Source organism: Seriola dumerili, unplaced genomic scaffold (genome assembly GCF_002260705.1).
Source record: "Seriola dumerili isolate Sdu_G_001 unplaced genomic scaffold, Sdu_1.0 BDQW01000070.1, whole genome shotgun sequence".
Taxonomy (NCBI): domain Eukaryota; kingdom Metazoa; phylum Chordata; class Actinopteri; order Carangiformes; family Carangidae; genus Seriola; species Seriola dumerili.
Window position 1 is genome coordinate 241662 of NW_019174325.1, and position 27177 is coordinate 268838.

Below are 27177 nucleotides of genomic sequence, written 5' to 3' on the forward strand. Positions count from 1 at the left end.
TTGTCGGAGCTGTGCTGGAAGGTTACTAGTGATTGGATTACCTGTGCCTGCATGGAGAATAACAGTTTCACTCTAGCGCTTAATCCCCCGATTATAATCCCTGCTCGAATGTTCCCTCAATAGTGCAGGTGAAACAGGCAGCTGCAGCTCAACTGGACCAAATTATAAACAATGCAATCTATGTTTTGTTTGTTTGTTTGTTTGTTTGTTTGTTTGTTTCATACAGCTCAATTACTTCAGTAGTAGTATATACACCATCTTAATCTAACATTGGTTCAAACTGAGCTGTTCAAACATGCAGCACAACATGACTGACAGTGTAGGAGCTGGTTGTGATTGTTTTTTCTCCTATGATGAACACAGTATTGGTCTGACGCATTTTAGAAAATAAAAATAAAATTAATTCCACTGACTAAAAGCTCTGCTTCAAATTAAGCTCTGCTTCATAGAAATGTAGTGGAGTCAAAATCCAAATATTTGTCTTTAAAGTGTAGTGGAGTAAAAGTCATTAGTTTCCAAAAAGAATGATAGTCAATTAAAGTGCAGATACTGGAAAAATATACTTAAGTAAGGTATTCAAGTAGGCTAACCTAAATATAGGCTATGTTGTTATTGCTCACTCCTACTTGTGGTCTATAATACACAGAGGTTCTCAGATTAAAAACCACATCATATTGGACCCAGAAATAAACCCCGTTGTATTTATGTAACAAGAACATAATGTGGATGTTTTTCTGCAGATAGCTACATTGTCAAATGTGTCCCCTTGATTAATACGATTTTTTTTTCACCAACACAGCCTGTTTTGTAATCATATTCATTAATTTAATTTATTTATCTGTAATATAATTTTATTTTAGAAAGCAAACTACCTAACTTAGCTAGGCTAAGGTAAGCTCATAAGGTCGAACATCACTTACAAACATTTCGTTTTTAAACGGTACTCTAACAAATTAGGACTAAACTATATTTCGGTTTAGAACCTGTGGGATAAATAAGGTTTTCAGAGGCGTGATTTCCGGGGACAGCGGAAGTTTTAAGTGTCTGCAGATATCTGACCGTGCGGAAGCAACAATCACATCCAAGATGGAGACCGTAAATGCTGGACATATGATGAGTTTAGCAGCTCTACAGAGACAAGACCCGTATATAAACAAACTGCTCGATGTTACTGGCCAGGTGGCACTCTACAACTTCAACTCCAAAGCCAACGAATGGGTAAGTTTCTCAAAAGACCCGAAACGGTTTCGTGGATTCACTTAGCATGCTAATGCTAGCTCCTCGAAAAAAATAAAACATAAAAATAAAAAATACGTTAGTATTTGTCGGACTGTAACTTATCCATATATGTTCACAGACATAGTGTTTTGATACGAGTGTCAGTCTCTTAGTGTTTCAACAACTTGTTTGTTATAAGTTAACGTTATATTACCTGGGCTAACATAATTTAGCTGGTAAAGCTAACAGTCAGCGTTCGTTGTTATTATTCAGCAAGTTGTGGATCCACTGTTGTTTCTGACACATAACGTTACTACTACTACTACTTCTCATTTCAGGAGAAGACCGAAATCGAGGGCACCTTGTTTGTTTATGCCAGGTAAGCATATAAACTGTTTTAGTAATGTGGCACGACGACTGTGAATATTGTTCCCTTGTTTAGCATTATGTTTGTCTGCGCTGTCATTTGACGTATTCAGCACACGTGTATAGGCCGCAACCTTTGTAAACAAACAACTGCGGTTCGTTACAGACGTATTTCATATATGTATCTTATTTCCTCTCCATTGTTTTTATACAGCCTTGTGCGAACAGTGGTTCTTCATGAAACTCCACGAGATTGTTTTATTGCCATAGTTTCAAGATTGAAAGAAAATCATAGATTTTTCAGAAAGACGGGGGAAAAAAGCAATTCAATCTATCCTAATTGATCAATTATTTTAGTTGTTTTTTTACATCAAACATTAAATATAACTTCCTGTGCAAAAGTTTTAGGCACTTGTGGAAAATGCTGTAAAGTAAAGATGCTTTAAAGAAATGCAATGATTAGTTTCTGTTTATCAATTGACAACATACAAGTGCAGTAAACAGCAAAACCTAAACCACCTCCATATTTGTTGTGACCTGCGTTTGTCTTTAATAGAGCATCAATTCTCCTCACTACACTTGCCTGCAACTTTTTAAGGTGCTTGGCCTGTAGGTTGTTTCAAGCCCGACCGATATTGGATTTTTGGGGCCGGTATTGTTATTAGGGAGTAAAAAACCTTGTGAATAAGATATGTATTGAAAGCAGGATATTTTACAGTTTAACAATAAACTTTACTGTCCAAAAATGACATCAGTGCACTTAAATGGTAAACTTCACTGGGAATTAAATAAAATAACTATAAAAAATAAATAACTATAAATAAATATTTAACTTGAATGAAAACAAAGGATCAAATATTTATAAAATGCTGCCTATATAACTTGATGTGACCCAAGCATTTCCACTGCATTATTGCTTCTTAGGAAAAGTATTAATATCAGCGCATATCGGAGAATATATGCACAGATACCGATTTATCTGTGATAGGCCTATATTGACTGATTAAAGACGGCCGACCGATAAATCGGTCCAGCTCTAATGTTGAGATTAGGGCACTGTGGGGGCCAGAGCCATCTTCTACAGAATTCCTTATTCGTGTTGCTGTAGATAGTTCTTTATGACTCTGGCTGTACGTTTTGGGTCATTGTCCTGCTGCAGAATGAGTTTGGGACCAAAAAGATGTCTTTGTGATGGTATTGCATGATGGATAAGAATCTTAAAGCACGAAGGAAGCAAATGTCACGCTGTTTGCACCGTGCGAAGAGGGTGTCCGCTGAAGACAGTGATGATGAGTTCTGATTAGATCATGCACTGATCCACTTTGTTCTGTTCTATTTTTTTTTTTTAATTTTCCTTGAATTTTGTTATTATCATTTGTTATCAGAACAGGAGGTTAACTGGTACTGGCACTGTCCATGTTCGCAATGTTTTGAATATTCAAAAGATTAAAAATGTATTTTGAATAATATTTTGGTCTCTTCTCTAAATATATATCGCTATATAATACTGTTATCTCAATGAAAAGTACTGAAACAGATGTATATGTAACAAAAAGAGGCAATTTATTACTTGGCTTGTAAAAAATTTACTTGGCCGGTAGATTTTTTTTCATCTACCGGCCCCCTTAGCAGGTGAGCCAAAAAGTTAGTTTACAGCCCTGCTTGCACTGATACCAATATATTTTTATTGGTATCTTTTTAGTGGTATATTTATGTATACAAGATCACTTTTCAATATATCAATGTTGCTTGCTTAATTGTGATTAAATTTAAGGCAAGAAAGATTGTTTGTGTTTGGTCATTAAAAGTCAGTCAAACTAAGATTCTAAGCTTTTACTAAATCTAGTGCACGGGTTGATGTAAAGTATAATAGGGGAGGAGATGATTACGTTTTATTCGGCCAGATTATTATTTTACAGTGTTTATAATCTTTGTCCATCTAAGGTCTGCCTCCCCTCACCATGGCTTCACCATCATGAACCGACTGAGCACCGAGAACCTGGTGGAGCCAATCAACAAAGACCTGGAGTTCCAGCTGCAGGATCCCTTTCTGCTCTACAGGAATGGCAACTGTGAGTATTTTTTTAGAATAATAAAATAGTAGATACTCTACAGAGTACAAACCTTTTTCTATACAAGTGTGGGCAAAATTTACATGTACTTAAAGAGACTATTATTGAGTGTCCATGACCCAAAATTTATAGTACTTATAGGAGTTTTGGATGAGCTCCAGGCCTATACTAATCAGCAATGAATTTACAAATGTGAATGATGAGAAATGTGAGATATCTTCCCAGAGAACATGCTTATAGATAGATATATACTTCATTTATCCCCTTGGGAAAGTTCAGGTTTATTATTATTAGATTATCGACACTTTCTTGTCATCTCACCACTACAAATGTTGTGAAAAATGTCATAATTATCTTATATATAATCATTTCTTAGTTACAGAATCTGTTTCTGTTATGTTTGTGCTCAACTACCAAGACACACTGCTGTATCACAGCGGATTTTGTTACACTGTGCATATCTCTGAAAGCACCAAGTACACAGCCGTACAGGTGTTGGTGACGTCCATTATCACACATACACATACATTAAGTGCAAAAGATCAAAATGGTACCTCTGAAAATGCCGAACAAACATCTCCTCAGTGTTCTCTGGAACTCTTTTCTCTTTTCCTTGAAGTCATTTTGGTGTCTTGGTGTCGCATTGAGTAAGAAAACCTCCTCTGAGGACACTTTTCCACTCATGACCTCACGCAGGCCCACCAGACTGCAGCAGTTTCAGCTTGGTTTGGCTACAGATGACATCATTCTGCATTGGGGCAAGAGCAGCCAAAAAGACCTATAGGTTAGATTGATGAATCTGAGTACTTTTAGATCTCTATTTTATTATAGTTTTATAGCTTTATCGAGTGAAGTGCTAATGCTGCAGTCAAACTCATCTAGTCTTATGGAAAGAGTTCAGCATGAAGTAAGGTAAAAAGAAAAGAGTGATGTAAGTCCTCAGATCTTCAGAAAATAACTGACAGCACTGCCACCGAGGTAATCTATCAGAAGTCTAAACAGGAGTTTCATCAGGGCGACAAATAAGGAATTGGATTGTTTTCCCATTTGTTTGCTTATCAGAAAAAACAACATGGCCAGGGTCAATGTCAGAGTAGACTGCTCCCCTTTTGGATTTGGTTTGCCAATCAGCTTGGCTGGTATTGAAGACATGATGTAATTTCTTGTTCGTATTCAGGCCAGAGTAGATTCTCCAGTAGTAGACTTCAGTCCAAGTGCTGTTGTTAACATTTTAATTCCTCAGAGTGGGTTGAACTGATAGACAGATAGATTTGGGTACAGGTGCTAAGTAAAACGACGATTGACAATAATCCTCAGGTTGTGTTGGAGATGCTGCCAACCTCTGGCAGCTGACAGTCACCTCTTTAAGACTGGTAAGAGTAAATTTCCCTGGTAGTTTCCTCTTCTGGCTTTTATTCCATTGGTTGGTTTTGGCTGATTGTGTAGTTCTCTCCCTCAGGTTGTTTCAGTCTTTTTCTGTTCTTCAGTAATGCCACTTATTGAATGAGGATCATTTGGTTCTTCTCAGAGATTAATTGGTCGGACACACTCCAGTCTGTGTTTGTTTGTTGTCCAGGTTTCTAATGTTGAGAGAGAGAAAGAGGGTTCTAAGACCCATCCCTCCGCTCTGAATTAGGAAAAGGAAAGAAGGAACGATGAAGGCTGAGCAGGAGCAAGGTAGAAGCTTGATTGAAGACCAAAGAGACAAACACAAGGATGAATTCTTCAGAAGGATGAAGATGATGAGCTGTTATTTGTGTCTTCCTCAAAGCCTATTTGACTACTGGTGAGCTCCCTGCCTTAGACTGAAAAGTGTACTCAAAGTACAGTACTGAGTACTGATTAGAGAAACCTGTGTGCTATGACACGCACATACACACCTGTACACCTACATCTGTTTACTCCTCTCCATATTCCCCTTGGTAGCAGTAGATGCTACAGAGAGGCAAACACTTAGGTTGCTAGGTTACCACAGCCGCTTGGGGACCTCGAATATGCCAGTGTTTCATCACACATACAAATGACACACAAGCAATGTAATACTAACAAGCTCTAACTGCAAACCTACAGTTTTTTGGTTTGTTTGGTTTTACATTTTATTGTCCAATAAGTATCAGTGCCCTTTGAGTGATGGTGAATGTGGTGTGATGCAAGATCATTTACTGAGCTCAGTAACCTATTTCAAAGCAAAACTTGTTTCTTCCTTTAATGTAGCTAATGACGTTATTAACTATTATTATTATTATATTATAGTACTTAACATTAACTATTAAACATCCATCTGATTATCGAGACCAGATTGAACCTTCTCTATTCAGTTTCCTCTGTGGCAGGTTCACTCATTCAAATGAGCACGTTCTGCATTATAATTGCACTTCTTCAGGCTTTTGTACTGTGCTTTTGTCACTTGGTGTAATTAATTACTTATAGTCAAGTAATTTATTATATTAATTATTATTACTATTATTTATATTGATTGAGATATCAAAAAGAAGCCGATAGATAGATAGATAGATAGATAGATAGATAGATAGATAGATAGATAGATAGATAGATAGATAGATAGATAGATACTTTATTTATCCCCTAGGGGGAATTCATGTGTCCATTATAATAATAATAATAAAAACAGTTAATAACAAATGAACAATAATAATTAGATTAGTCCACTTCCTTTGCCTGAGGTGTTGTATAGCCTGATGGCAGTGGGAACAAAAGGTTCTGTAGCTCAGTGAGATGAGACGTTTGCTGTAGCTGCTTCTCTGTCCTGCCAGAATGTTGTGGAGAGAATGGTTGGTATTGTCCAAGACGGCCTCCATCTTACATTGCATGTGTCTCTCCACAACAGTCCTGAGTGAGTCCAGACTCCTGCCAAGCACAGCTTATCCAGTCTCCTTGTGTTTGTGTCTGACATGCTGCAGTGTTTCCTCTAGGATTTTTTTTTCAGCAGTGGGTGGGCATGCTCTCGGGGGGGGGGGGCATACACAAATGACCAAATGAGCAGTTGACAGCAGATTTTACTTTCAAAACCTATTTATTGGCTGGCCAGGTGAATATGCTTTTATCACTACCATTGAACTTTTACAATATATATCTCAGCCATATACAATGTCAAGAAAAATAAATACCTTTGGTTTGTGAAAAATGTTTGTAAATGTTACTTCAACTCTAACCTGTTGAAAATATAAAAAGTAAAAAATAAATAAAACAATAACATTAAATAAATAAAAATAATAAATAAACATATAAAGATCAGCTAGATGGGGCTGTAGAGTCAGTGGCAAAGTTTGCACCCCAAGCTCACAGAGCACTTGATTTCACGTCTTATTAAGACAGATAGTTTACAACTCATCACTACATCATATTACAAGTGTGAACATTAAAATATTATTTTTTAACCTAACCATCATCATTACGGAGTCACGTAAAAAAGCGCTTTATGATAGCTACCTGACTAGCGTCTTCTTCATCTGTTGTTCTTTCCTTCCTTAGAGAAGTATCTGACAAGCTCATCTGAAAATGCAGTCAGCAAAGTTAATACATAATGACGTGTAGATATTAGCTTAATGCTATCAATTAGTTAACCAAGTTAGCGTCACTGAGTTGGCTAATAAGTCTACCTTTTCTCCGGTAATTCGCTGCCTTATTCCTCACGACTACACTTCTCTGACTCTGACCTGGTACCTGACGTGATGTCACTTTCAAGGCTGCGCTCTTCGCGAGTAATTAACTCCAATAGGAACATCCAACCACCCCACTCCCTCCCTCCCCCTCTCCCCTCCCCCCGCTGTTGCCCTCATCATCACACAGGCTGTGCTGTGAAGGTGGAGAGATGTGCGGGTGGTTGCATTTTGCTGACAATAAAAACAAAAAAAAAAGAAAGAAATTTGAAGTGGCATTTGAAGTGGCATTTTGCAGTGGCGGGCCGCCACTGCAAAATGAATGTAATGAATGAATGGAAACATTGTGCTGTTGTCCCAGCAGACTGCAGCATAAAAGAATAGACTGGCCACCACTGTCTAATAAAACGTGCTGCATTTCACTGTAAGCGTCAAAGGTCCTGAGCTTCCTGAGGAAAAAGAGCTCTGCCCCTTCCGGTAGATGGCATCCGTGTTCAAGGACATGTCCAGTTTACTGTCTAGGTGCTCACCTAGGTATTTATAAGTGTGCTCCCCCTCAATGTCCTTCCCTCGAATGTTGACTGGCTGAAGGGTGCGCCTAGACCTCCAAAAGTCCATGACCATCTCCTTGGTCTTGGAGGTGTTCAGAAGGAGGCAGTTCTTGTCGCTCCATTCACTAAAGGCCATCATCAGATCCCTGTACTCCTCTTCCTGCCCATTCCTGATACACGCCACAATAGCTGTGTCATCTGAGTATTTCTGGATGTGGCAAGACTCAGAGTTGAATTTAAAGTCCGTCATATACAGGGTGAACAGGAACAGAGCCAGAACAGTCCCCTGTGGAGCCCCAGTGCTACTCATCACTGTCTAAGAGACACAGTTACCCAGCCTGATGTACTGTGGTCGTTTTGTCAGGTAATCCACAATCCAGGACGTGAAGCAGGGATCCACCCCCATCCCTTCCAGCTTGTCTTTAAGAATGGGGGGTTGGATGGTGTTAAATGTACTTGAAAAATCAAAGAACATAATCCTCATGTAACTACCTGGCTCATCCGAGTAAGATGGGGGGCAACCAGTCTGTAGTCATTTATCTCAGTCTTCCTACTTAAGGTACCGGAACAAGACATGATGTTTTCCACAGGACCGGGACCCTCCCTGTTTGAAGGCTTAAGTTAAAGATCTTCTGGAGAGGCTCAGCCAGCTGGGCTGCACAGTCCTTTAACAGCCTCAGATACCCACCGTCCCGGCCTGTTGACTTTCCAGGGGCGTAGCCTCTTGAGCTCCACCCTCAAGACTCAGACTTGACCCCTTGAGTTGCAGCTGCAGTGTCAGGTTGTGGAGGAGATGCCGCAGCAGAAGCTGCAGCTGAAGCAGTGGGAGAGAGAACAGGTGAGGCTGTGTCAAACCTGTTGTAGAACAGGTTGAACTCATTTGCCTTGTCCACATCACCTGATGCTGCCTGGCTGTTCTTCTCTTTATAGCCAGTGATGGTCCTCATCCCCTTCTACACCTCTCCGGTGTTGTTGTGCTGCAGCTTCCTCTCCACTTTCTTTTTGTAGTCCTCCTTCGCTTGCTTTAATCTCCTCTTCAGTTCATGTTGCACACACCTGAGCTTCTCCCTGTCTCCATCCCTGAAAGCTTTTCTGGTTGAGGAGGGTCTTGATGTTACTGGTGATCCAGGGTTTGTTGTTTGGAAAGCAGTGTACAGTCCTTGCTGGTATTACAGTGTCCATACAGAAGTTAATATATTCTGTGGTACTTTCAACCATTCTAACAAGGTCAGGGCCCTTGCTTTTATCTTTTTCCTGTGCCTCCAACAGTACATTCCAATCTGGACTCAAAACAGTCTTTTAGAGACTCACTAGCCTCCGGGGTCCAGTTCCTGAATGAACAGGTGGTTGCACCCTGCCTCAGTACACAGGGTTTGTAAGAAGGCTGAAGAAAAACCAGATTATGATCTGATCTGCCAAGTGGTGGTAGAGCTGAAGCAGTGTAGGCCTCCTTGACATTTGCATACAACAGATCAAGTGTCTTATTTTCCCTTGTGGGACAGTCAACATATTGAGAGGTGAGAGTGACATGGTTAAAATCCCCTGATATTGCAATGAATGTATCAGGGTGCTGGGTCTGTACTCTCACAACAGTCTCATGGATGCGACTGCAGGCTCTGCTCGTGGTTGAATGTAAACAACAATGGCAACGATGTGACCTCCCTCGGTACATAGTACGGTCTAAGACCAACTGTCAACAGTTCAGTATCCCAACAGCAGATCTTCTCCTTCACTGTGATATGAATGGGGTTGCACCATCTATTGTTCACAAGCAGAACCAGTCCTCCACCTTTATTCTTCCCACTTGCTCTGGCGTCTCTGTCCGCTCGTACTGCAGTGAAGGCAGTTAAATCCAAATGATGGTCGGGAGTGTTGTCGTTTAACCAGGTCTCCGTGAAACACATGAGACTACTCACAATATGTTCGCTGGTTGTTCACAAGTGCCTCCAGTTCATCACACTTGTTAGCCTGGGAGTTGACATTTCCAATGAGGATCGATGGTAGAAAAGGCTTATATCTCCATCTCCTAGCCTTTAGCTTAGCCCCGGTTCTGTATCCACGGTACAGCTTCTTCAGCTCAGCCAGTATGGGATGTTTAACTCCGTAGCTGGTACACTTTAAAGCCAGGAGTTCTTCCTTTGTGTACATTATTTTCTCCATCGTCAGATGAAACAACCGCGTAGAATAATAAACATCAATCAACAAATTAATATATACAAATATATTGCAAAAAAACTACGAGCTATATGGACTTGTTGCCACTTGTTGCCAGCGCATCATTTGAATATATATAGAAATAGTTTAATGTTTATTGATCAATAATTGACTTTCAACTTTCAAGAGTTCAGGCTCCCTGCTAACTATGGATCACCTGATATGGTTTTTCAGGGCCAATACCGATACCACTTATCATAATCAAGGAGACCGATAACCAATATTTGAAACCAATATACCAACACAAAACTACTGCTGTATAAGGACACTCACCCTGGGCTCCAGGTATCTCTATTATTTTGTCCACCCCATTTATATTAATGAATGAAGGCTAAATAACAAACACCCCTGTATAACGTAATACAGCTCCAAACAATAAGTCTTTCAGTAGGGCTGTCACTGTCACAAAAAATCAAGGTCGAACAAATTCAAAATGACCTGTAATTGTCAAATTAATTCCAATGTGCCCCACTCCCCCAAAACACCACAACACATCATTATTTTCGTTGCTTTATTACCATTCTTCCAGCAATCATGTTACATTTTTAACAGCTGTATTAACCCATCATTTTCTTTATGCCTGCAACTTCTACCTTGCTCTCAATAAAACAACTTTTTTTTTAAAAAATGTGCCGCACTTTTCATTCAGTGAAACTCAAAGTGCTACAATAACATAGAACACACAGTACAACAGACAACAGGAGGGAGCTCCAACACCTTTGACCTAAAAATGTAGCAAGGTAAAACATGGAGCCGATAGTCAATCCAGACAGTAACACAAGTCTATCAACATGAACCGGATCAAGTTCGGCTCTCTTTTTATTAACAATTACCTGCTGATGGTCTGATGTGCTTATAGAGACTGCAGTCTACATTTCAAACAGGTCATAACAGCTTGAATATGAACTTTTCACCCCACGTTCTAACGAATATTCAAATTTCGACTAAAAAGTGACAACCCTATCCTCCATAACAATCATACAGTTGAATCAACAACTATCTAAAATATAATAAATATTTTTATGTGTGAGGAGTTTTGTGGAATGTAATGCTGCTTCTGTTCTGTAGCCAGTGTAAACAGTGTAATATACAGTATTTGTGTTTTTCTTGCAGTGGGTATCTACAGTATTTGGTTCTATGACAAGAGGGACTGTCAACGCATTGCTCAGCTGATGGTCAAGTAAGTAATTGTACATGTGTGGTATTATGTATCTGTGTTTGGATGAGACAGGACAGTACAAGTTTCACCCATTTGTTTGAAAAGCAGCTCTACCTTCATCAAGGAGTACTTGAATACAGATGTGACACAGCAAATAACTGTTAAGTGTTTAGACAATGTGTCAAGCTTTCACTCTCCCCCAGGATTGTAAAACAAGAAGCGGACCATGCCCAGAGAGAGTCACCAGAAAGGCTGGAACCGGGGAGAACCAATGGCGTCGCTGGACCACGGCCCATTGACATCCTGGAACTACTCAGCAAAGCCAAGGAAGAATACCAGAGAGTGAGGAAGCAAATACACAATTGGAGATACAAACATAACTTGTTATTCAGGTTCTTAGATGATCAAATATGCTTTGCCTATTAAGTATTTTTGTACTGTTATTGGGTCCTTCTTGCCTATACAAAACCATTAAATTTCATTGTTTTCTTTATACATAAAGATTAGACATTTGTAGATCCCGCAACACGGATTGTGAAACGCTTTCATAGATGCACAGACACATGCACATCAGAGATTACAATCGTATTAAATCTGGGATTATTTCAGGTGTGGGGGCATCCCTCTAAACACCTAGGGCGGAATTCTGAATTGATGCCTATTCTTGCTCCTTAACCTGTGCTCCTGTGTGTGTTTGTGTCTGTGTCGTGTGTGTGTCATGTGTCATGTGTCATGCGTCATGCGATGCAGGCTCAGTCAGGTGAAACAGATGGGTGTACAGAGCCAAGTGTGAAAGCAGCTATCAACACGACAGAACGTACCCACAGCACACCACAAACTGAAAAGGTACATGACCAAACCTGCATGAAAAAAAAGATTTAAGACCTGCCTTTTACGTATATTGTTAACTCCTACTTACAGAGACTGTTGAGGAGGACAAGAGAGGTGCAAGCTTTTATCCCAGGTGTCACTGTTATCCCATATATGGTTGAGCATTTGGCAGCAGAAAGCTGCGGAAAACATTGGTTATGATGCAAGCAGACAACCCTTGTAATGGTGCTAATTATGTTGCCTCTGGGTTAAATGAGGTGTGGGGCTGATTTAAAGATATTTTAGCAATTTATTTTGACAAATATGACTGATTAGGAAGAGAAAAGGTTGCATTTTTTACTATGCATAATGCATTTTGTTGATACAGACTGTAAGTATAGACAAAGGGAAGCTTCTGGGCTTTCTTCAGGCAGACTCGCACAGAGCCCAGGGTATAAATAAATTATTATATTAGTTCATATCAGAGTAAAAAATGATACAAAAAATCCCCAAAAAGGGAGCCAACTGGTTTTCCTTCCTTGAGTGGTTATGGTTGGAAAGAGAGGTGATTCCATATAAACAGATTTATTTTACCGGCGTAACAATAAAAATACACCAACCATTTTTATCATTTTAAGAGAGGGGTAAGCCAGTTTACAGAAAGGTCTGAAATCTATTTCCTCATTAAGACCTGGATACACCAAAGCATCACATTAAAAAATCTAATAAGAGTCTCTCTGAAGTAATTTATTAAGGTTTCCACCTCTGATAGAGTGCTCCACAAATTTTTGATAGTTTATGATAGGGTTGCCGCGATTACTGTTTTTGCAGCCGATACTGATACCGATCATCTATGAGTGAGATTGGCCGATCCACGGCCACTACTGATCATTTTTACCATGCATTGCAGATGGCATACATTATTCAAATGATGCGCTGACAACAAGCCTGCAAAGTTCGTAGTTTTTTGCAAAATATTCGTATATATTAGTATATTTTTGTTGATTGATGTTTTTTATTCTACGTCGTTGTTTCGTCTGGCGATGGAGAAAATAATGTACACAAAGGAAGAACTCCTGGCTTTAAAGTGTACCAGATACGGAGTTAAACATCCCAGACTGGCTGAGCTGAAGAAGCTGTACCGTGGAGCTAAGCTAAAGGCTAGGAGATGGAGATATAAGCCTTTTCTACCATTGATCCTCATGGGAAATGTCAACTCCCTGGCTAACAAGTGTGATGAACTGGAGGCACTTGTGAACAACCAGCGAACATATCGTGAGTGTAGTCTCGTGTTTCATGGAGACCTGGTTAAACGGCAACACTCCCGACCATCGTGTGGATTTAACTGCCTTCACTGCAGTACGAGCGGACAGAGACGCCAGAGCAAGTGGGAAGAATAAAGGTGGAGGACTGGTTCTGCTTGTGAACAATAGATGGTGCAACCCCAGTCATATCACAGTGAAGGAGAAGATCTGCTGTTGGAATATTGAACTGTTGGCAGTTGGTCTTAGACCGTACTATGTACCGAGGGAGTTCACATCGTTGCCATTGTTGTTTACATTCAACCACAGGCAGAGCCTGCAGTCGCATCTGGCGTCATTCACGAGACTGTTGTGAGAGTACAAACCCAGCACCCTGATACATTCATTGCAATATCAGGGGATTTTAACCATGTCAGTCTCACCTCTCACCTGACTGGCTACACTCAGCATGTTGACTATCCCACAGGGGAAAATAAGACACTTGATCTGTTGTATGCAAATGTCAAGGAGGCCTACACTGCTTCAGCTTTACCACCACTTGGATGATCAGATAATTTGTTTTTTTCTTCAGCCTTCCTACAAGCCCTGTGTACTGAGGTAGGCTGCAACCATCCGTTCATTCAGGAACTGGACCCCGGAGGCCAGTGAATTTCTTAAAGACTGTTTTGAGTCCACAGATTGGAATGTCCTGTTGAGACACAGGAAAATGATAAAAGCAAGGACCCTGACCTTGATAGACTGGTTGAATGTACCACAGACTACATTAACTTCTGTATGGACACTGTAATACCAGCAAGGACTGTACACTGCTTTCCAAACAACAAACCCTGGATCACCAGTAACATCAAGACCCTCCTCCACCAGAAAAAGGAGGCCTTCAGGGATGGAGACAGGGAGAAGCTCAGGTGTGTGCAACATGAGCTAAAGAGGAGATTAAAGCAGGCAAAGGAGGACTACTAAAAGAAAGTAGAGAGGAAGCTGCAGCACAACAACACCGGAGAGGTGTTGAAGGGGATGAAGGCCATCACTGGCTATAAAGAGAAGAACAGCCAGGAAACATCAGGTGATGTGGACAAGGCCAGTAAGTTCAATCTGTTCTACAACAGGTTTGACACAGCCTCACCTGTTCTCTCTCCCACTGCTTCAGCTGCAGCTTCTGTTGCGGCATCTCCTTCACAACCTGACACCCCTACACTGGGGTCAAGTCTCCTGTCCTTAACATCTGAGGAGGTGAGGGCGGAGCACAAGAGGCTCCGTCCTGGAAAGGCAACAGGCCCAGATGATGTGTGTTGAGGCTGTTAAAGGACTGTGCAGCCCAGCTGGCTGACCCTCTCCAGAGGATCTTTAACTTAAGCCTACAAACAATGGAAAAATCATGTTCCGGTACCTAAAGTAGGGCAACCCACTGAGATAAATGACTGCAGACCGGTGGCCCTCACATCACACATCATGAAGACCCTGGAGCAGCTGCTTCTCCACCTTCTGAGGCCACAGGTTGAACATGCACTAAATCCCCTACAAAGAACATATTGGAGTGGATGATACCGTCCTTTACATGGTCCACTTGGCCCAGTCTTACTTAGGGATGGGTGTCCTTAAGATTTTAACGGCACTACTACTCTCACCAACACTGCTTATGGATCCGGTACTTAAATGGTACTCTTATCGATACTTTTTGAGGAAGAAAAAAAACTGGAACAAACAAAAACATTTGTTACACTGACAATGGGCTGTGTTTGCAACAACTCTAGTGAAGTAGAGCGGCTTTAGACTCTTTGGTTCTCTCCGCCATCATTATCTATCTAAAGGTAGGCTACGAGCTTGAGTTGGTGTGTGCGCTGCTGTGTGTGTGTGTGTGTGCGTGCGTGCGTGCGTGTCACTGAAATAACAACCCCGCCCCCTGCCTTCCGCTCAAACAAACACCAGCCAGGCAGAGAGAGAGAGACAGATATCTTGTCTTCTGTGAGAATAGCAAAAATATACCATACATAGATGGATATTTGATGGAGTTGGTGAAATAAATGTGCACAATAAAGTTTATCTACCGGAGATAAAAAAAACAAAACAAAAACGCAACTGCTCCAGTATCGATAGCAGAACTGTTAAGATCGGAGCTTATTGATATTGGGTCTTAAATAATGTAGCCCTGGGGCCCGTTCAATACCAGGGCTTGGTACCCATCCCTATTATTACTTAGCCAGGTGGTTGCATGAGGATTATGTTCTTTGATGTTTCAAGTGCATTTACCACCATCCAACCTCCCCATTCTTAAAGACAAGCTGGAAGGGATGGGGGAGGATCCCTGCTTCACGTCCTGGATTGTGGATTACCTGACAAGACGACCACAGTACGTCAGGCTGGGTAACTGTGTCTCTTAGACAGTGATGAGCAGCACTAGGGCTCCACAGGGGACTGTTCTGGCTCTGTTCCTGTTCACCCTGTATATGACGGACTTTAAATTCAACTCTGAGTCTTGACACATCCAGAAATACTCAACTGACACAGCTATTGTGGCGCTTATCAGGAACAAGCAGGAAAAGGAGTATAGGAATCTGATGATAGCCTTTAGTGAATGGAGCAACAAGAACTGTCTCCTTCTGAACACCTCCAAGACCAAGGAGATGGTCATGGACTTTCGGAGGTCTAGACACACCCTTCGGCCAGTCAACATTTTAGGGAAGGACATTGAGATGTTGCCCACTTAAAAATACCTAGGTGAGCACCTGGACAGTAAACTGGACTGGTCCCTGAACACGGATGCCATCTACTGGAAGGGGCGGAGCCAGCTCTTTTTCCTCAGGAAGCTCCGGTCCTTTGACATCTACAGTGAAATGCTGCACATGTTTTATCAGTCAGTGGTGGCCAGTGTACTCTTTTATGCTGCAGTATGGTGGGCGGCAGCATGTCAGACATGAACACAAAGAGACTGGACATGCTGGTCAAAAAGGCTGGGTCTGTGAGTCTGGACTGACTCAGGACTGTTGTGGAGAGATGCATGCAATGTAAGATGGAGGCCATCTTAGACAATACCAACCATTCTCTCCACAACATTCTGGCAGAACAGAGAAGCAGCTACAGAAGCAAATGCCTCATCCCACTGTGCTCCACAACATTCTGGCAGGACAGAGAAGCAGCTACAGAAGTAAATGTCTCATCTCACTGCGCTTCAGAGAGAGGTTCAGGAGATCCTTTGTTCCCACTGCCATAAGGCTATACCACACCTCAACCAAAGGAAGTGGACTAATCTAATTATTATTGTTTATTATTAACTGTTTTTATTATGTGCCTGCAATGCAATAACATTAAAGGCATATATTATTATTCTGCGTACATATTAGTTATTATTCACATCTTTATTATTATTGGTGGGATTGCTGAATAAAGCAAGCAACTGCTTTTTTTATTGTTCAAATTTTTTTTATTATAATCAGCATTCACACTATTGTTCTTCGAATCTTTATATTTTCCGCCTTTCTACGGTCTCTAACTACTCCTTCATATTTTTTCGTACAAAAACCATTCAACAATCAAAACGTACAGCTTGTTCTGTAGATTATCGGATGTATACAACTTTTTTTTTTTTTCCTATTCATAATTTTAAAAACATAGCTTTTCTGCAATTGTTTTGCCATTCAAATGAATGGAGAGACTGTTCAAATCCTTGAAAGCTTCAGCCTCTTTGAGCTTCAACTACTTCAGCATACTTTGTTACAGACTTCATTCAAAATTTAAAATGTTCACAAGACTTTCAGCTATTAAACTTGTATTCAACTTTTTATCTTCTATCTCTTTATCTTGTACAGTTTTTGAATGATAACATTTTTAGTTTCATGCTTTTTTCAAATCATTTATGATTTAAAATGGGTGTGCATTGCACGTAATGTTCAAGGCTAGAGTGGATGACATCATCACTACAGTGGGAGAAGCTCTAAAATTTGTCTGAAAAAAATCTGTGTAACTCTTCCTTATGGCCACATATTTCAATCTTGACATATCATTTCTTCCTCATTTGTGACAGATTTGTCCTGTTTCATACAAAGTGTCTACCTTAGCACATAGACTAACAGAATTTAAACTGTCAGCCTTGAACTGATGGGAGTAACCTCCAACTCTCCCATAGACTGCAATATAAATTCAGGAGCTGATTTCAGGAGAAACCCAGAACTGACTTTTTTTTGTAACTTGCTCCTGTTTCCACATTTTTGGCTCAAGGAAGACCAAAGCCAACATAGTTTCTTGGTCAGGCGCTGTGATCATTTTGGTAATATTATGTACAGTTTTTTCTTAAATGGCGCACACACACACACACAACACACACACACACACACACACACACACACACACACACACACACACAAACGGACACATAGAAAGGTAGACAGGTAGAGAGACAGACAGGCAGATAGACACAGTTTCATTTAGGAAACATTTGGCTGTTAATTTTAATTTGAAATCTAACTGACTCCACATTACATATATGCTAATTGATGGACTACTTTTGGAGGTCATTCTGATTGGTGGATTACTTTTAACAAGTGTTTTCCAGGTGCTACCTTTTTCAGAGATAAAGAAAAGTAGGCAGCCAGACAGACGGACAGCATTGTCACCATGGCGACCTCTGAGTTCAGGGAGGGGATACACAGCTAGCTCAAATTACCTGATAGAGACTCCTTATATCTGTGGTATTTATTAACCACTTTACTGACATCTCTATCAAAATCGCGCTATAGACCGCTCCAAAACTAAATACAGACAATGACTTACACACCTCTAAACTGTTTTCACTGGAAATATGTTTCAGTCCAGTTGTATTCACGAAGCATTCAGCAGTTGATTTCAGTTTGTCATTCTAACTGACACAGAAACACACAAAAATACAGACAAGCAGAGAGGCACAGAGACAGATAGAAATGCACACAAACACACACACACACACACAGAAATCTGTCTACAGGTTAGTGCTCATAGACAGAGATGACAGTTCAGACTCGACAGAACAACAGTAGATACAGCAGCAGACATACCGAATTTAACCTGCACCACTGGTGTTATACTCCAGATTTACTTTCTTTCTGTTGTTAACTACTCCTGCATACTTTGTGCTACATAAACTGTTCAACTATCAAAAAGTTCAGCTTCTTCAGGAGATGTATCCTTTCCTTCTAATGTTTGATACAATTCATAATCGTTGAAATAATAAGCTTTTTCTCTGCAATTTTTTACAATGTAAGTGAGTGGAGACGATATTCAAATCCTTCAAAACTTCATCTTTGAAATTCACCTACTCAAGCATAATTTCAGCTATAGACTTTATTCAACTGTTCGCAAGATTTCGGCTATTAAGAAATTAGTCAGCTGGTTGATATATTAGTAATCAGCAATCTCCTTCAGGTGTGAAATGAGTTTTGATTGTACATTTCTTTCTTTGGGTTTTTTTTTTGTTTTTTTTTCCAAACATTTTAAGCCATTTAGCTTTCAACTAACCTGTTTTTCTGTTTTTGAAATTTTGTTTATTTTGTACAGTTTTGAGCTGTTTGTTGCACCTTCCATCAACAACTCAGGTCTTTTTCAACAATTTCAGGACATTAAACCCCCAGCTTACAAGTTCTACTTTTAATCGTCAGCTATACTTTCAGCTACTTCAGCATTGAAAACGTTTGCTACAGTAAAAGAGAGACAGAGATAAACTCTGAAATAATGAAGCTCAATGAGACACGCCACATGCCAATTACATAAGGAACTATGACAAGCAGTAATGTCAGGACTTATGTTGGGTGTATGTGAGGGACATACAACTTCTTTGGTTCAATAGACACGAGTTCGCCTCCTGCTCGTACCATTACTGAAGTAAATTCAATTACTTTTTTTTAGGATCTCTTAGTGAACTCTCTGTGTCTTTGTGTCAATGTGTGCATGGGGTGTGAATAAAAGACACCACAGATGTAACTTTTTTAAAGACGGAATTACTTGTAGTCAGGAGCGTTCTAATAATGACTTAAGACAACGCAGTCTGTAACCATAGGTCTCAGAATTGTAGTGGAGTGGGAAGTATAAAGTAGCACAACGTGGGAATACTCAAGTGGAGTAAAAGTACCACAAAATTGTACTTCAGTATATAGTACTAGAGTAAATTACCTTTGCTGCTTTCCATCACAGTCTATATGGTTATAGGAATCAGTGAAAATGGGTGACATTTTCTATATTGCTCAAAAGCGTAAAATAGCCTACTACAAGGCCCAGAATCCTTTGTTTCGACGATTGCCATGTCACGTGCACCAAAAACACATAGTGGTGTTCAGGAGAGTCTTGTGGTGCTGACCTTGTGATAATTTTGCTGATATTATGAACTATTTTGTATTAAATGGCAGGAGAGGTTTGCTGACCCCTTTCACCCATGGATTTGTATGAGCTCTGTGTCTTCAACAGCCAGACTCTCTCTCTTACACACACACACACACACACACACACACACACACACAATTCTTACATTGTATTTACATGTACATTTCTTCTTTCTTAGGTTTTTTTTTTTTCACCCAATTTAGGCCATTTAGCTTTCAACTAACATATTTTTCTGTTGTTCACATTTTGTAGATTTACGTTTTGTGCAACAACTTAGGCCTTTTTCAACCATTTCATACCATTCAACCTCTAGCTTACAATTTCTGCTTTTAATCTTCAGCCATTGCTTGAGCTACTTTAGCATTGCCTTAGCAGTTGCTTCAGCTTTTTCAGCATTGCTTCAGTAATCTCATTCAGCTCTCAGCATTCACACGCATTTTCAGCTTGAAATGCCTTTTGTAGCTCTAGTTCTGCAAATCTTTATATTTTCATATTATTATTATTATCATTATTATTATTATTATTATTATTATTACTTCTTACTGCCTTTCTATGGTCGCTAACTACTCCTTCATACTTTTCGGTACAGAAACCATTCAACTAAAAAAACGTTTGTTCTGTAGATTATCAAATGTATACAACATTTTTCTACTATTTATAATTTTCAAAATACTAAGCTTTTTCTGCAATTTCATTGCCATTCAAATAAATGGAGAAACTGTTCAAATCCTTGAAAGCTTCAGCCTCTTTGAGCTGCAATTACATCAGCATACTTTCAGCTACAGAATACATTCAAACTTTAAAATGTTCACAAGACTTTCAGCTATTAAACTTTTATTCATATTCAACTTTTTGATATGTTGTACAGTTTTTTGAATGATCACAGTTTTAGTTTCATGCTTTTTTCAGATCATTTTTGAGTTTATAATGGGTGTGTCTTTAACAGCCAGACTCTGTCTCTTATACACACACACACACACACACACACACACACACACACACACACACACACACATAGAAAGTTAGACAGGTAGACAGACAGATGGGCAAATAGACAGGTAGATTGACACAGTTTAATTCAGGAAACATTTGGCTGTTAATTTCAGTTTGAAATCTAACTGACTTCACATTACATATACTCTAATTGGTGGATTACTTTTGGAGCTCATTGTGATGGGTCGATTACCTTTGGAGCTCATTCTAATTGTTGGATTACCTTTAACCAGTGTTTTCCAGGTGATACCTTTTTCAAAGAGAAAGACAGGTGGGCACCCAGTGAGACAGCATTGTCACGATGGCAACCTCTAAGTAGAGGGAGAGGGCACACATCTGGGTCAAATTCCCTGATTAGAGACTCCTCTGATATCTGTGGTGTTTATCAACTACTTTACATTTCTGCAATGATCCATACACATATCAACTGGTTTCACAATAAAATAAGTTTCAATCAAGGTTTAATCAGGAAGCATTCTGCAGTTAATTTCAGTTTGTTATTCTAACTGACACAGAAACATACATAAATACAGACAAGCAGAGAGGTACACAGACAGAAAGACAAGCAGACAGACACAGACAGGTACACAGACAGACAGATAGATACACACACACACAACAGACACAGACACACGCACATACACACATTCGAACGGGAGACAGACACACACAAACACACGTAAAGTTCTGTCATTGACTATTTATGACATACTGTATGATTATTTTGTTCAACTTCATGTCTATCTGTCCAATTACCTGCTAAAGTTTGAGCACTGTGTGTAAGAGCTTTTTCTTCCACACAGTTCTTCCATATAAATGTATACCTACTCAAACTAAATCTGAAACCCATTAATGAACTCTCTGTTATTTAATTTCAAAATGAATGTGCAGAAGTACAAAGCTTGAAAGAAAAAAAATGTCCAAACTGTCCAAATACTTGTGATAGACTGTACATATCTATGAATACAGACAGGAAGAGCTGAGCACTGCCTCTTTTGTTCAAATTGTAGTAAGTCAGATAGTTTAGTATTCAGTATATGTATTCAGCAAAAATTTTTATTTGTGTGGGGAAAAGAAACATAAGTCAACAAAAGATGAATAGAGATCTTATTTATAACTTAAGTTATTTACAAATATTGAGAGCTGAAATTAATTAGATTGGATAAGGCATTCAATATTGGATTCTAATTGGAAAGATGCTATTACGTTTTTATAATATGATTTTTACTTTATTAATCAACTAATTACGTTATATATAAAATGTGAGAAGATTGTGAACAATCACATGTTCCAGTTGTCCAGTTTGGCTTCTTCATATTGCTGGCTATGCCAAACTAACAGTCCAAAACCCAGTGGGATTCTGTTGATATAAAAACAAGAAAAGCAACAAATCCTCACATTTAAGTGGAACCAGAAAGTGTTTGGCATTTTTACTTTGTGAATGACTTAAATGATGAATTGATTATCAGAATAATTGTTGATTAGTTTTCTCTCAATCGACTCAATGTAGATTTTCACCCAGCTCATAGGTTTGTTCCTTTTACCCACCAGAGCTCTCACACAATGGTGAAGCAGATCACAGTTGAGGAGCTCTTCGGCTCATCCCTCCCTAAGGATCCCTCTCTACCTGCCATGCCCACACAAAGCACCACCAAACCTTCCAGTGACCCCTCCACTGCCTACATCCAGAACCAGTCGTATGCCAATCCAGCCCATCAAAACCTCGGGTCCAACCAGCGGCACCAAGCCCCTAGCCTGCTCCCAGCTCCATACACACTCCATCCCAGCCCTGTTTTCCAGTCAGTCCCCAGGTCAGACCCCCAGCCTCAGTGCTCAGTTTCACCTCCCCTGGTGCCTCCAGCTGGCTCAGAGCCTCATGCTGCTCCCCCTGGTCCTGCAGCACCACCAGCAGCTTCTGTGGCTTATTTGGGTCAGGAAATACTCAGCACACTTAAACCAGCAGTGCCATCTGTGAATTCAGACATCCACAAACCCATCCTTGCACCCAACTTCCTGCCAAGCACCCTGGTGCCACCCCACAGTTTCCAGGAGCCCATGGGGAAACCCCTTCTCCAGCACAGCAACGAGATGGATGTTTTCTCTCAGCCTCCAAACCTGATCAAACCAATGTCTGTGAGTTGAAGGGTTTTCTTTGTTGCTGCTTTTTGCTGATAATCACACTTATCAGTGTCTTGTCTGTCACAAAAAACAGAACAAATTATAATCCAGCATGTTGCTTGTTCTCATCATTTCTCCTCCTTTTATTTCCCTTTCTATTCTCAGGCTGTCCCTGTGAGTTCAGCTTTTGCTGTTCCAGGTCCTGAGATTTCAGTGCTTCTCTCCCCCAGCGCCTTCCAGCAGTCCAATAAGACAACAAAAGCAGCAGCATCAGTGGTCCCTCCTAACCCCTCTGAGTCCTTTTCTACCTCTTTAGGAGATGCAGAGCCTCCACCAGCCCCCTGCAGCAAAAAACATTTACAAGAGACTCTGATCCACCTCATTAAGGTACAACAAGGGAATCAAACACACTGTTACTGTATGATGTCAGAATTAAAATATTCAAGTAAAAATAAAATTATAAGAAATAAATTTACTATAAATAAATAAAATTTATAATAAAATAAAAGTAACAATATAATAAAATATATGAAATGTAATAATAACAAATTGTATTAAAAACACTAAAAATCAAGTACAAATTAAAAAAGTTTCGAGTTTTGAGGTTAGTGCGATTTAATTTGGGCTGCTCACAAAGTAATCCACTATCTGATTTGTTTTGTGTGTTGCCAAGCCCTAAAACAGAACACACTGACTGACATTGAAGTTTGAGTTAAACAAGTCCGGCAGATTTTGTCCGACCTCCAGTCTGGATGGGAACGTTCTGTGAAGTAAACTGAGTAAAATGTCCTTGACTGCTTTAAAATATTAAAACTGGACTAAATTTCAATGAAAATGGTGTTTTAAGATTATAATCTTAATTCCAGCAACATTTTGATGACCATAACTTTGGCAAGTAACAGATTTTTCTGCATCTCTGACAGATTTTATGGCAAAACAAAAGTTAAAAAGTAAAATCCTTTCATATATTACATAATACTGTGCCAGTTTAAAGGTGAGGTGCTACTGCAGTGATTGCTTCCTTCTGTCTTCAACTCAGATTTGTCTATAGAGCTCACAATTTTCATTGGAACTATTTTCTACTGGAGTAATAGTTCCAGTTACAGATAATTTATAAACTTTCCGAAAGTTATGATTTAACTTAGAACATACAATAATTTGAATGTCGAAAAGATTGAATTCTACTGAAAAATGTCATCGTACACACACATACCCTCACACTCACGCAGTTTGTTGATAAATCCTCTTGTTTACTTCCTCCCTGTCTAGAACGACCCAGACTTCCTCTCTGCCATTCATGATGCTTACCTGCAGACTCTGTCGAAGGACTTCAGCTCCATGAAACTATAGTCCTGCTTCAACTGTCACCACTGTTACTTTTAGTCCTACGACCCCTTCATGACCTGTGAGAAGACCAGAAGTTAATGGGCGTTAAAGAAGTGCAGCGAACAGGTTTTTGACACACTGTACACACGACTCTTCACAGCTCTGTGTTCTAAGGGTTATTATAGCATGCGTCTCACAGTTTAATCCCTGACTCAGAACTTGTTTTTTGAGTCTTTACCTAAACACTGATGCTGGCCTGGTTACTCACGTCAAACCAGAACTGCTGTGGGAGAGATGAATGAGATCAAACTGTGGCCTTGAGTTTTCTTTTTTACTTAAGAAATGTGATGAAACCTTCGGTCACTTACTAATAAGGTTTAGCTGTTGCTGGTTTAATTCTCTGGAAGAGGGGACCACAGTGGGGCTTTGGTGACCTCAAATCATTTCACTTTTGAACTTTGGACAAATTCATTTGCAACTCTGAATCACAGACACTGCTTTTCTCACTCATCTCACGTCTTTGGAGTTCTCTCAATGCAAGAGTATGGGAACACTTGCAACACGCATAAACTCTGACCACTTATGAAGACAAAGACCTCTATGTTGGGGACCTCAAAACTGTCTTGGCAGTCCTTGCCACTGTGTGGCTGTAGGAGGGACTACTCATCTTCCTATTTTCCCTTATTGAACCTCTCTCAAAGTAACGCTGAAACCTATATTTTTTGGCAACACCACAGAGACACTGATCAGCTGTTACAGTTTTTGTGGCATTTTGTGTTTGTCATTGTCTCTTAACAATGAGGAGATTTGTTCTGTTTTCAGCCCTTGCCCAAGGAAGATAAAGAACCTCCATAATTGTTAGGAGCAGCACTTGCAGCTAAGAATCAATTTCCTCTCGGCTATTTTTTTTAAGGTTACAATACAGACAGTGTCATGTTCATAAAGACATGCACAAACTCTAGTGTCTTTGCTACCTTTCTCCACATTTCTCCTCATATTTTTTTCTCCTTGTCCGTGTTCATTTCTCCTCCTCCAGCTGAGCTCAGAGTTCTTGATATTGTTGGAGGGGAATGTGCAATAAATGTTGTTGCAATGCCTTTAGGGATACTAGCATTTTGGGATACTTTGGAATGGTACAGTGCTACATTTATCTGAACATCCGAGATCTGCAAGTGATCTTTAATTTGAATATCACAAAGAAAAACCACAAAAATGCTATTAAATTTGGATCTTTGTTTACGTTCACCCCTTTAATATTAAATTGCTCAAAAAATGGGGGTAACTGATGTGCATTTGATAGCTTCTAATGATAAAAAATATAAACTACCTCTGTTCCTGCTTCTCATTTTATTTTTCCAAGCCAAGATTAAGTCAAAGACTTAAATACAAAACAAACTGTGGTAATTTTGTATTTTTTGCAGTAAAATGTTACTGCAGCACAGAAACGTAAACCCTGCAGACCGCAGTTTGCATAGGAAAAAGCACATCTGTCTCTTCATCATGTGCAGCGCTGAGTGACTACAGTTATTGTTCATGATCAAATATACATCAGAAAATCAGCTTTCGAAGATTTAGAAAAAAGGTTTATCATTAGCATGTGTGCATTTCTGAACACACATGGTTTTCTAATAGGTTTCATTTATCGTGTTCACAATATGTTCAGCACATACTCAAACAATCATGAATATAGTTCAAAAATAATGTAAAAGCATGAAAATTTTGGTTATATGGCTTTCTAACAAAGGCTACAGTGATATATATAGTGATCTCAGTAGTTGGCTCAACAGTACAGTTGCCTGAACAATCAGTATACTAGTCATTTTACATGGAAACGTATTTTTCTTACAGTTTTGTTCACAGCATGAAGTGCAGAGATTATGGTTCTCTTCAAAAATTGTATAATTGAAATTGTTCTCCCTGTTTATAATTGGAAATATCTGAATGAGATTGATTGTGACTCCACGACTTTGTATTTGGTCCTGCTATTTGAATGTATTTGATGTTTACTCACAGTAATATATGTGCCAGTGTTGTTTTCCTCTGCGTCCTGTGTGTTTCAGTTGAGCCCAGCTGCACATGTTTTCAGTACAAACTGTTTACTCGGTTTTTCTTTCCCCTTTTATTTGGCAGATTTTTAATTTAGAATGTGGAAAAATGTCTGCAGCCAGAGAGTAAATCAAATAATCGGTTCACTTCATTCCCCTATTTTCATTTTTCATATTGGAGGTGATTTTGCCAACACTTCTGGCATGTGTTGGTTAAATAAACACAGAAGAACAATTGAAATGTCAGTATTGTTTTATATTCCAGTCACATATTTAACATTTTAAGGTTAGGTTAAAGGTTTAAGGTTTTTTTACACTGTGGTATAATTTATCTTACTAGCCAGAGATATGATTTTGGGAAACTCTTTGCAAATTACATTAATTTTCTCAGATTGTTGTCACTGTGCGTAATTTGGTTTATTATAACTATTTTGTGATATTAAAGATTTCAAAATAGATTTGGCTGTTTTTGTTTGCTGCCTGCAGGAGCTGCTGTCTTCCGTTCAACCTTGAAAATAACCTTCAAAGATTAAACAAGAAATGTGATTTTTTTTTTTAAATTTTGTACCAGGCGATTTTGTTTCAAAATTAACATTTATTGTTCTCTCTTTATTTGACAAAATGTTTCCTGAACATGTGTAATTTCCTTCATTTTCAGAGGCACAGCAGAACGGTGTAGTTTCTCTGCTTGACAAGCAGGTGTCACCAGATGCTTACTGTTACACTATATGGTTGTACCACTGCCGACATTAAATTGTCATCAGTTGGTGTCAGGCCCATGCAAGGGTGGATTTCATCAGAGAACTTGATTTGGTAATAGTTTTGTCAGGAGCAAGATATTAATTAACTTGATTGGCTAAGATAATGTGTATTATTTCCCCTTTGAATCACCCATGCCTTTCGATTAAGATCACAAAGGAAAAACTAGGTAGGTAGGTAACTTTATTTGTATCTGTAGGTAAATTTGGATAGCAGTAAAAGAGTCACCAGTCTTACACATAAACATTTAACACACATCACAGACAACACCAAATGCACAGGGTAAATAAAAATAAATTAATTGATTAAAACATTGCATCTA

The 27177-nt window shown here is 39.4% G+C and overlaps 1 protein-coding gene across 1 annotated transcript; it reads left to right on the forward strand.

Annotated features, from left to right (window-relative positions):
• The first annotated feature begins 1072 nt into the window (after nucleotides 1-1072).
• On the forward strand, nucleotides 1073-26653 carry dcp1a (decapping mRNA 1A). Its single transcript, XM_022743598.1, has 9 exons — nucleotides 1073-1218; nucleotides 1557-1597; nucleotides 3529-3656; nucleotides 11155-11221; nucleotides 11404-11542; nucleotides 11951-12046; nucleotides 22159-22740; nucleotides 22891-23112; nucleotides 23995-26653. Exons 1-9 carry the CDS (start codon nucleotides 1087-1089, stop codon nucleotides 24073-24075), a joined length of 1488 nt encoding a protein of 495 aa, XP_022599319.1. The 5' UTR covers nucleotides 1073-1086; the 3' UTR covers nucleotides 24076-26653.
• Nucleotides 26654-27177: the final 524 nt, after the last annotated feature.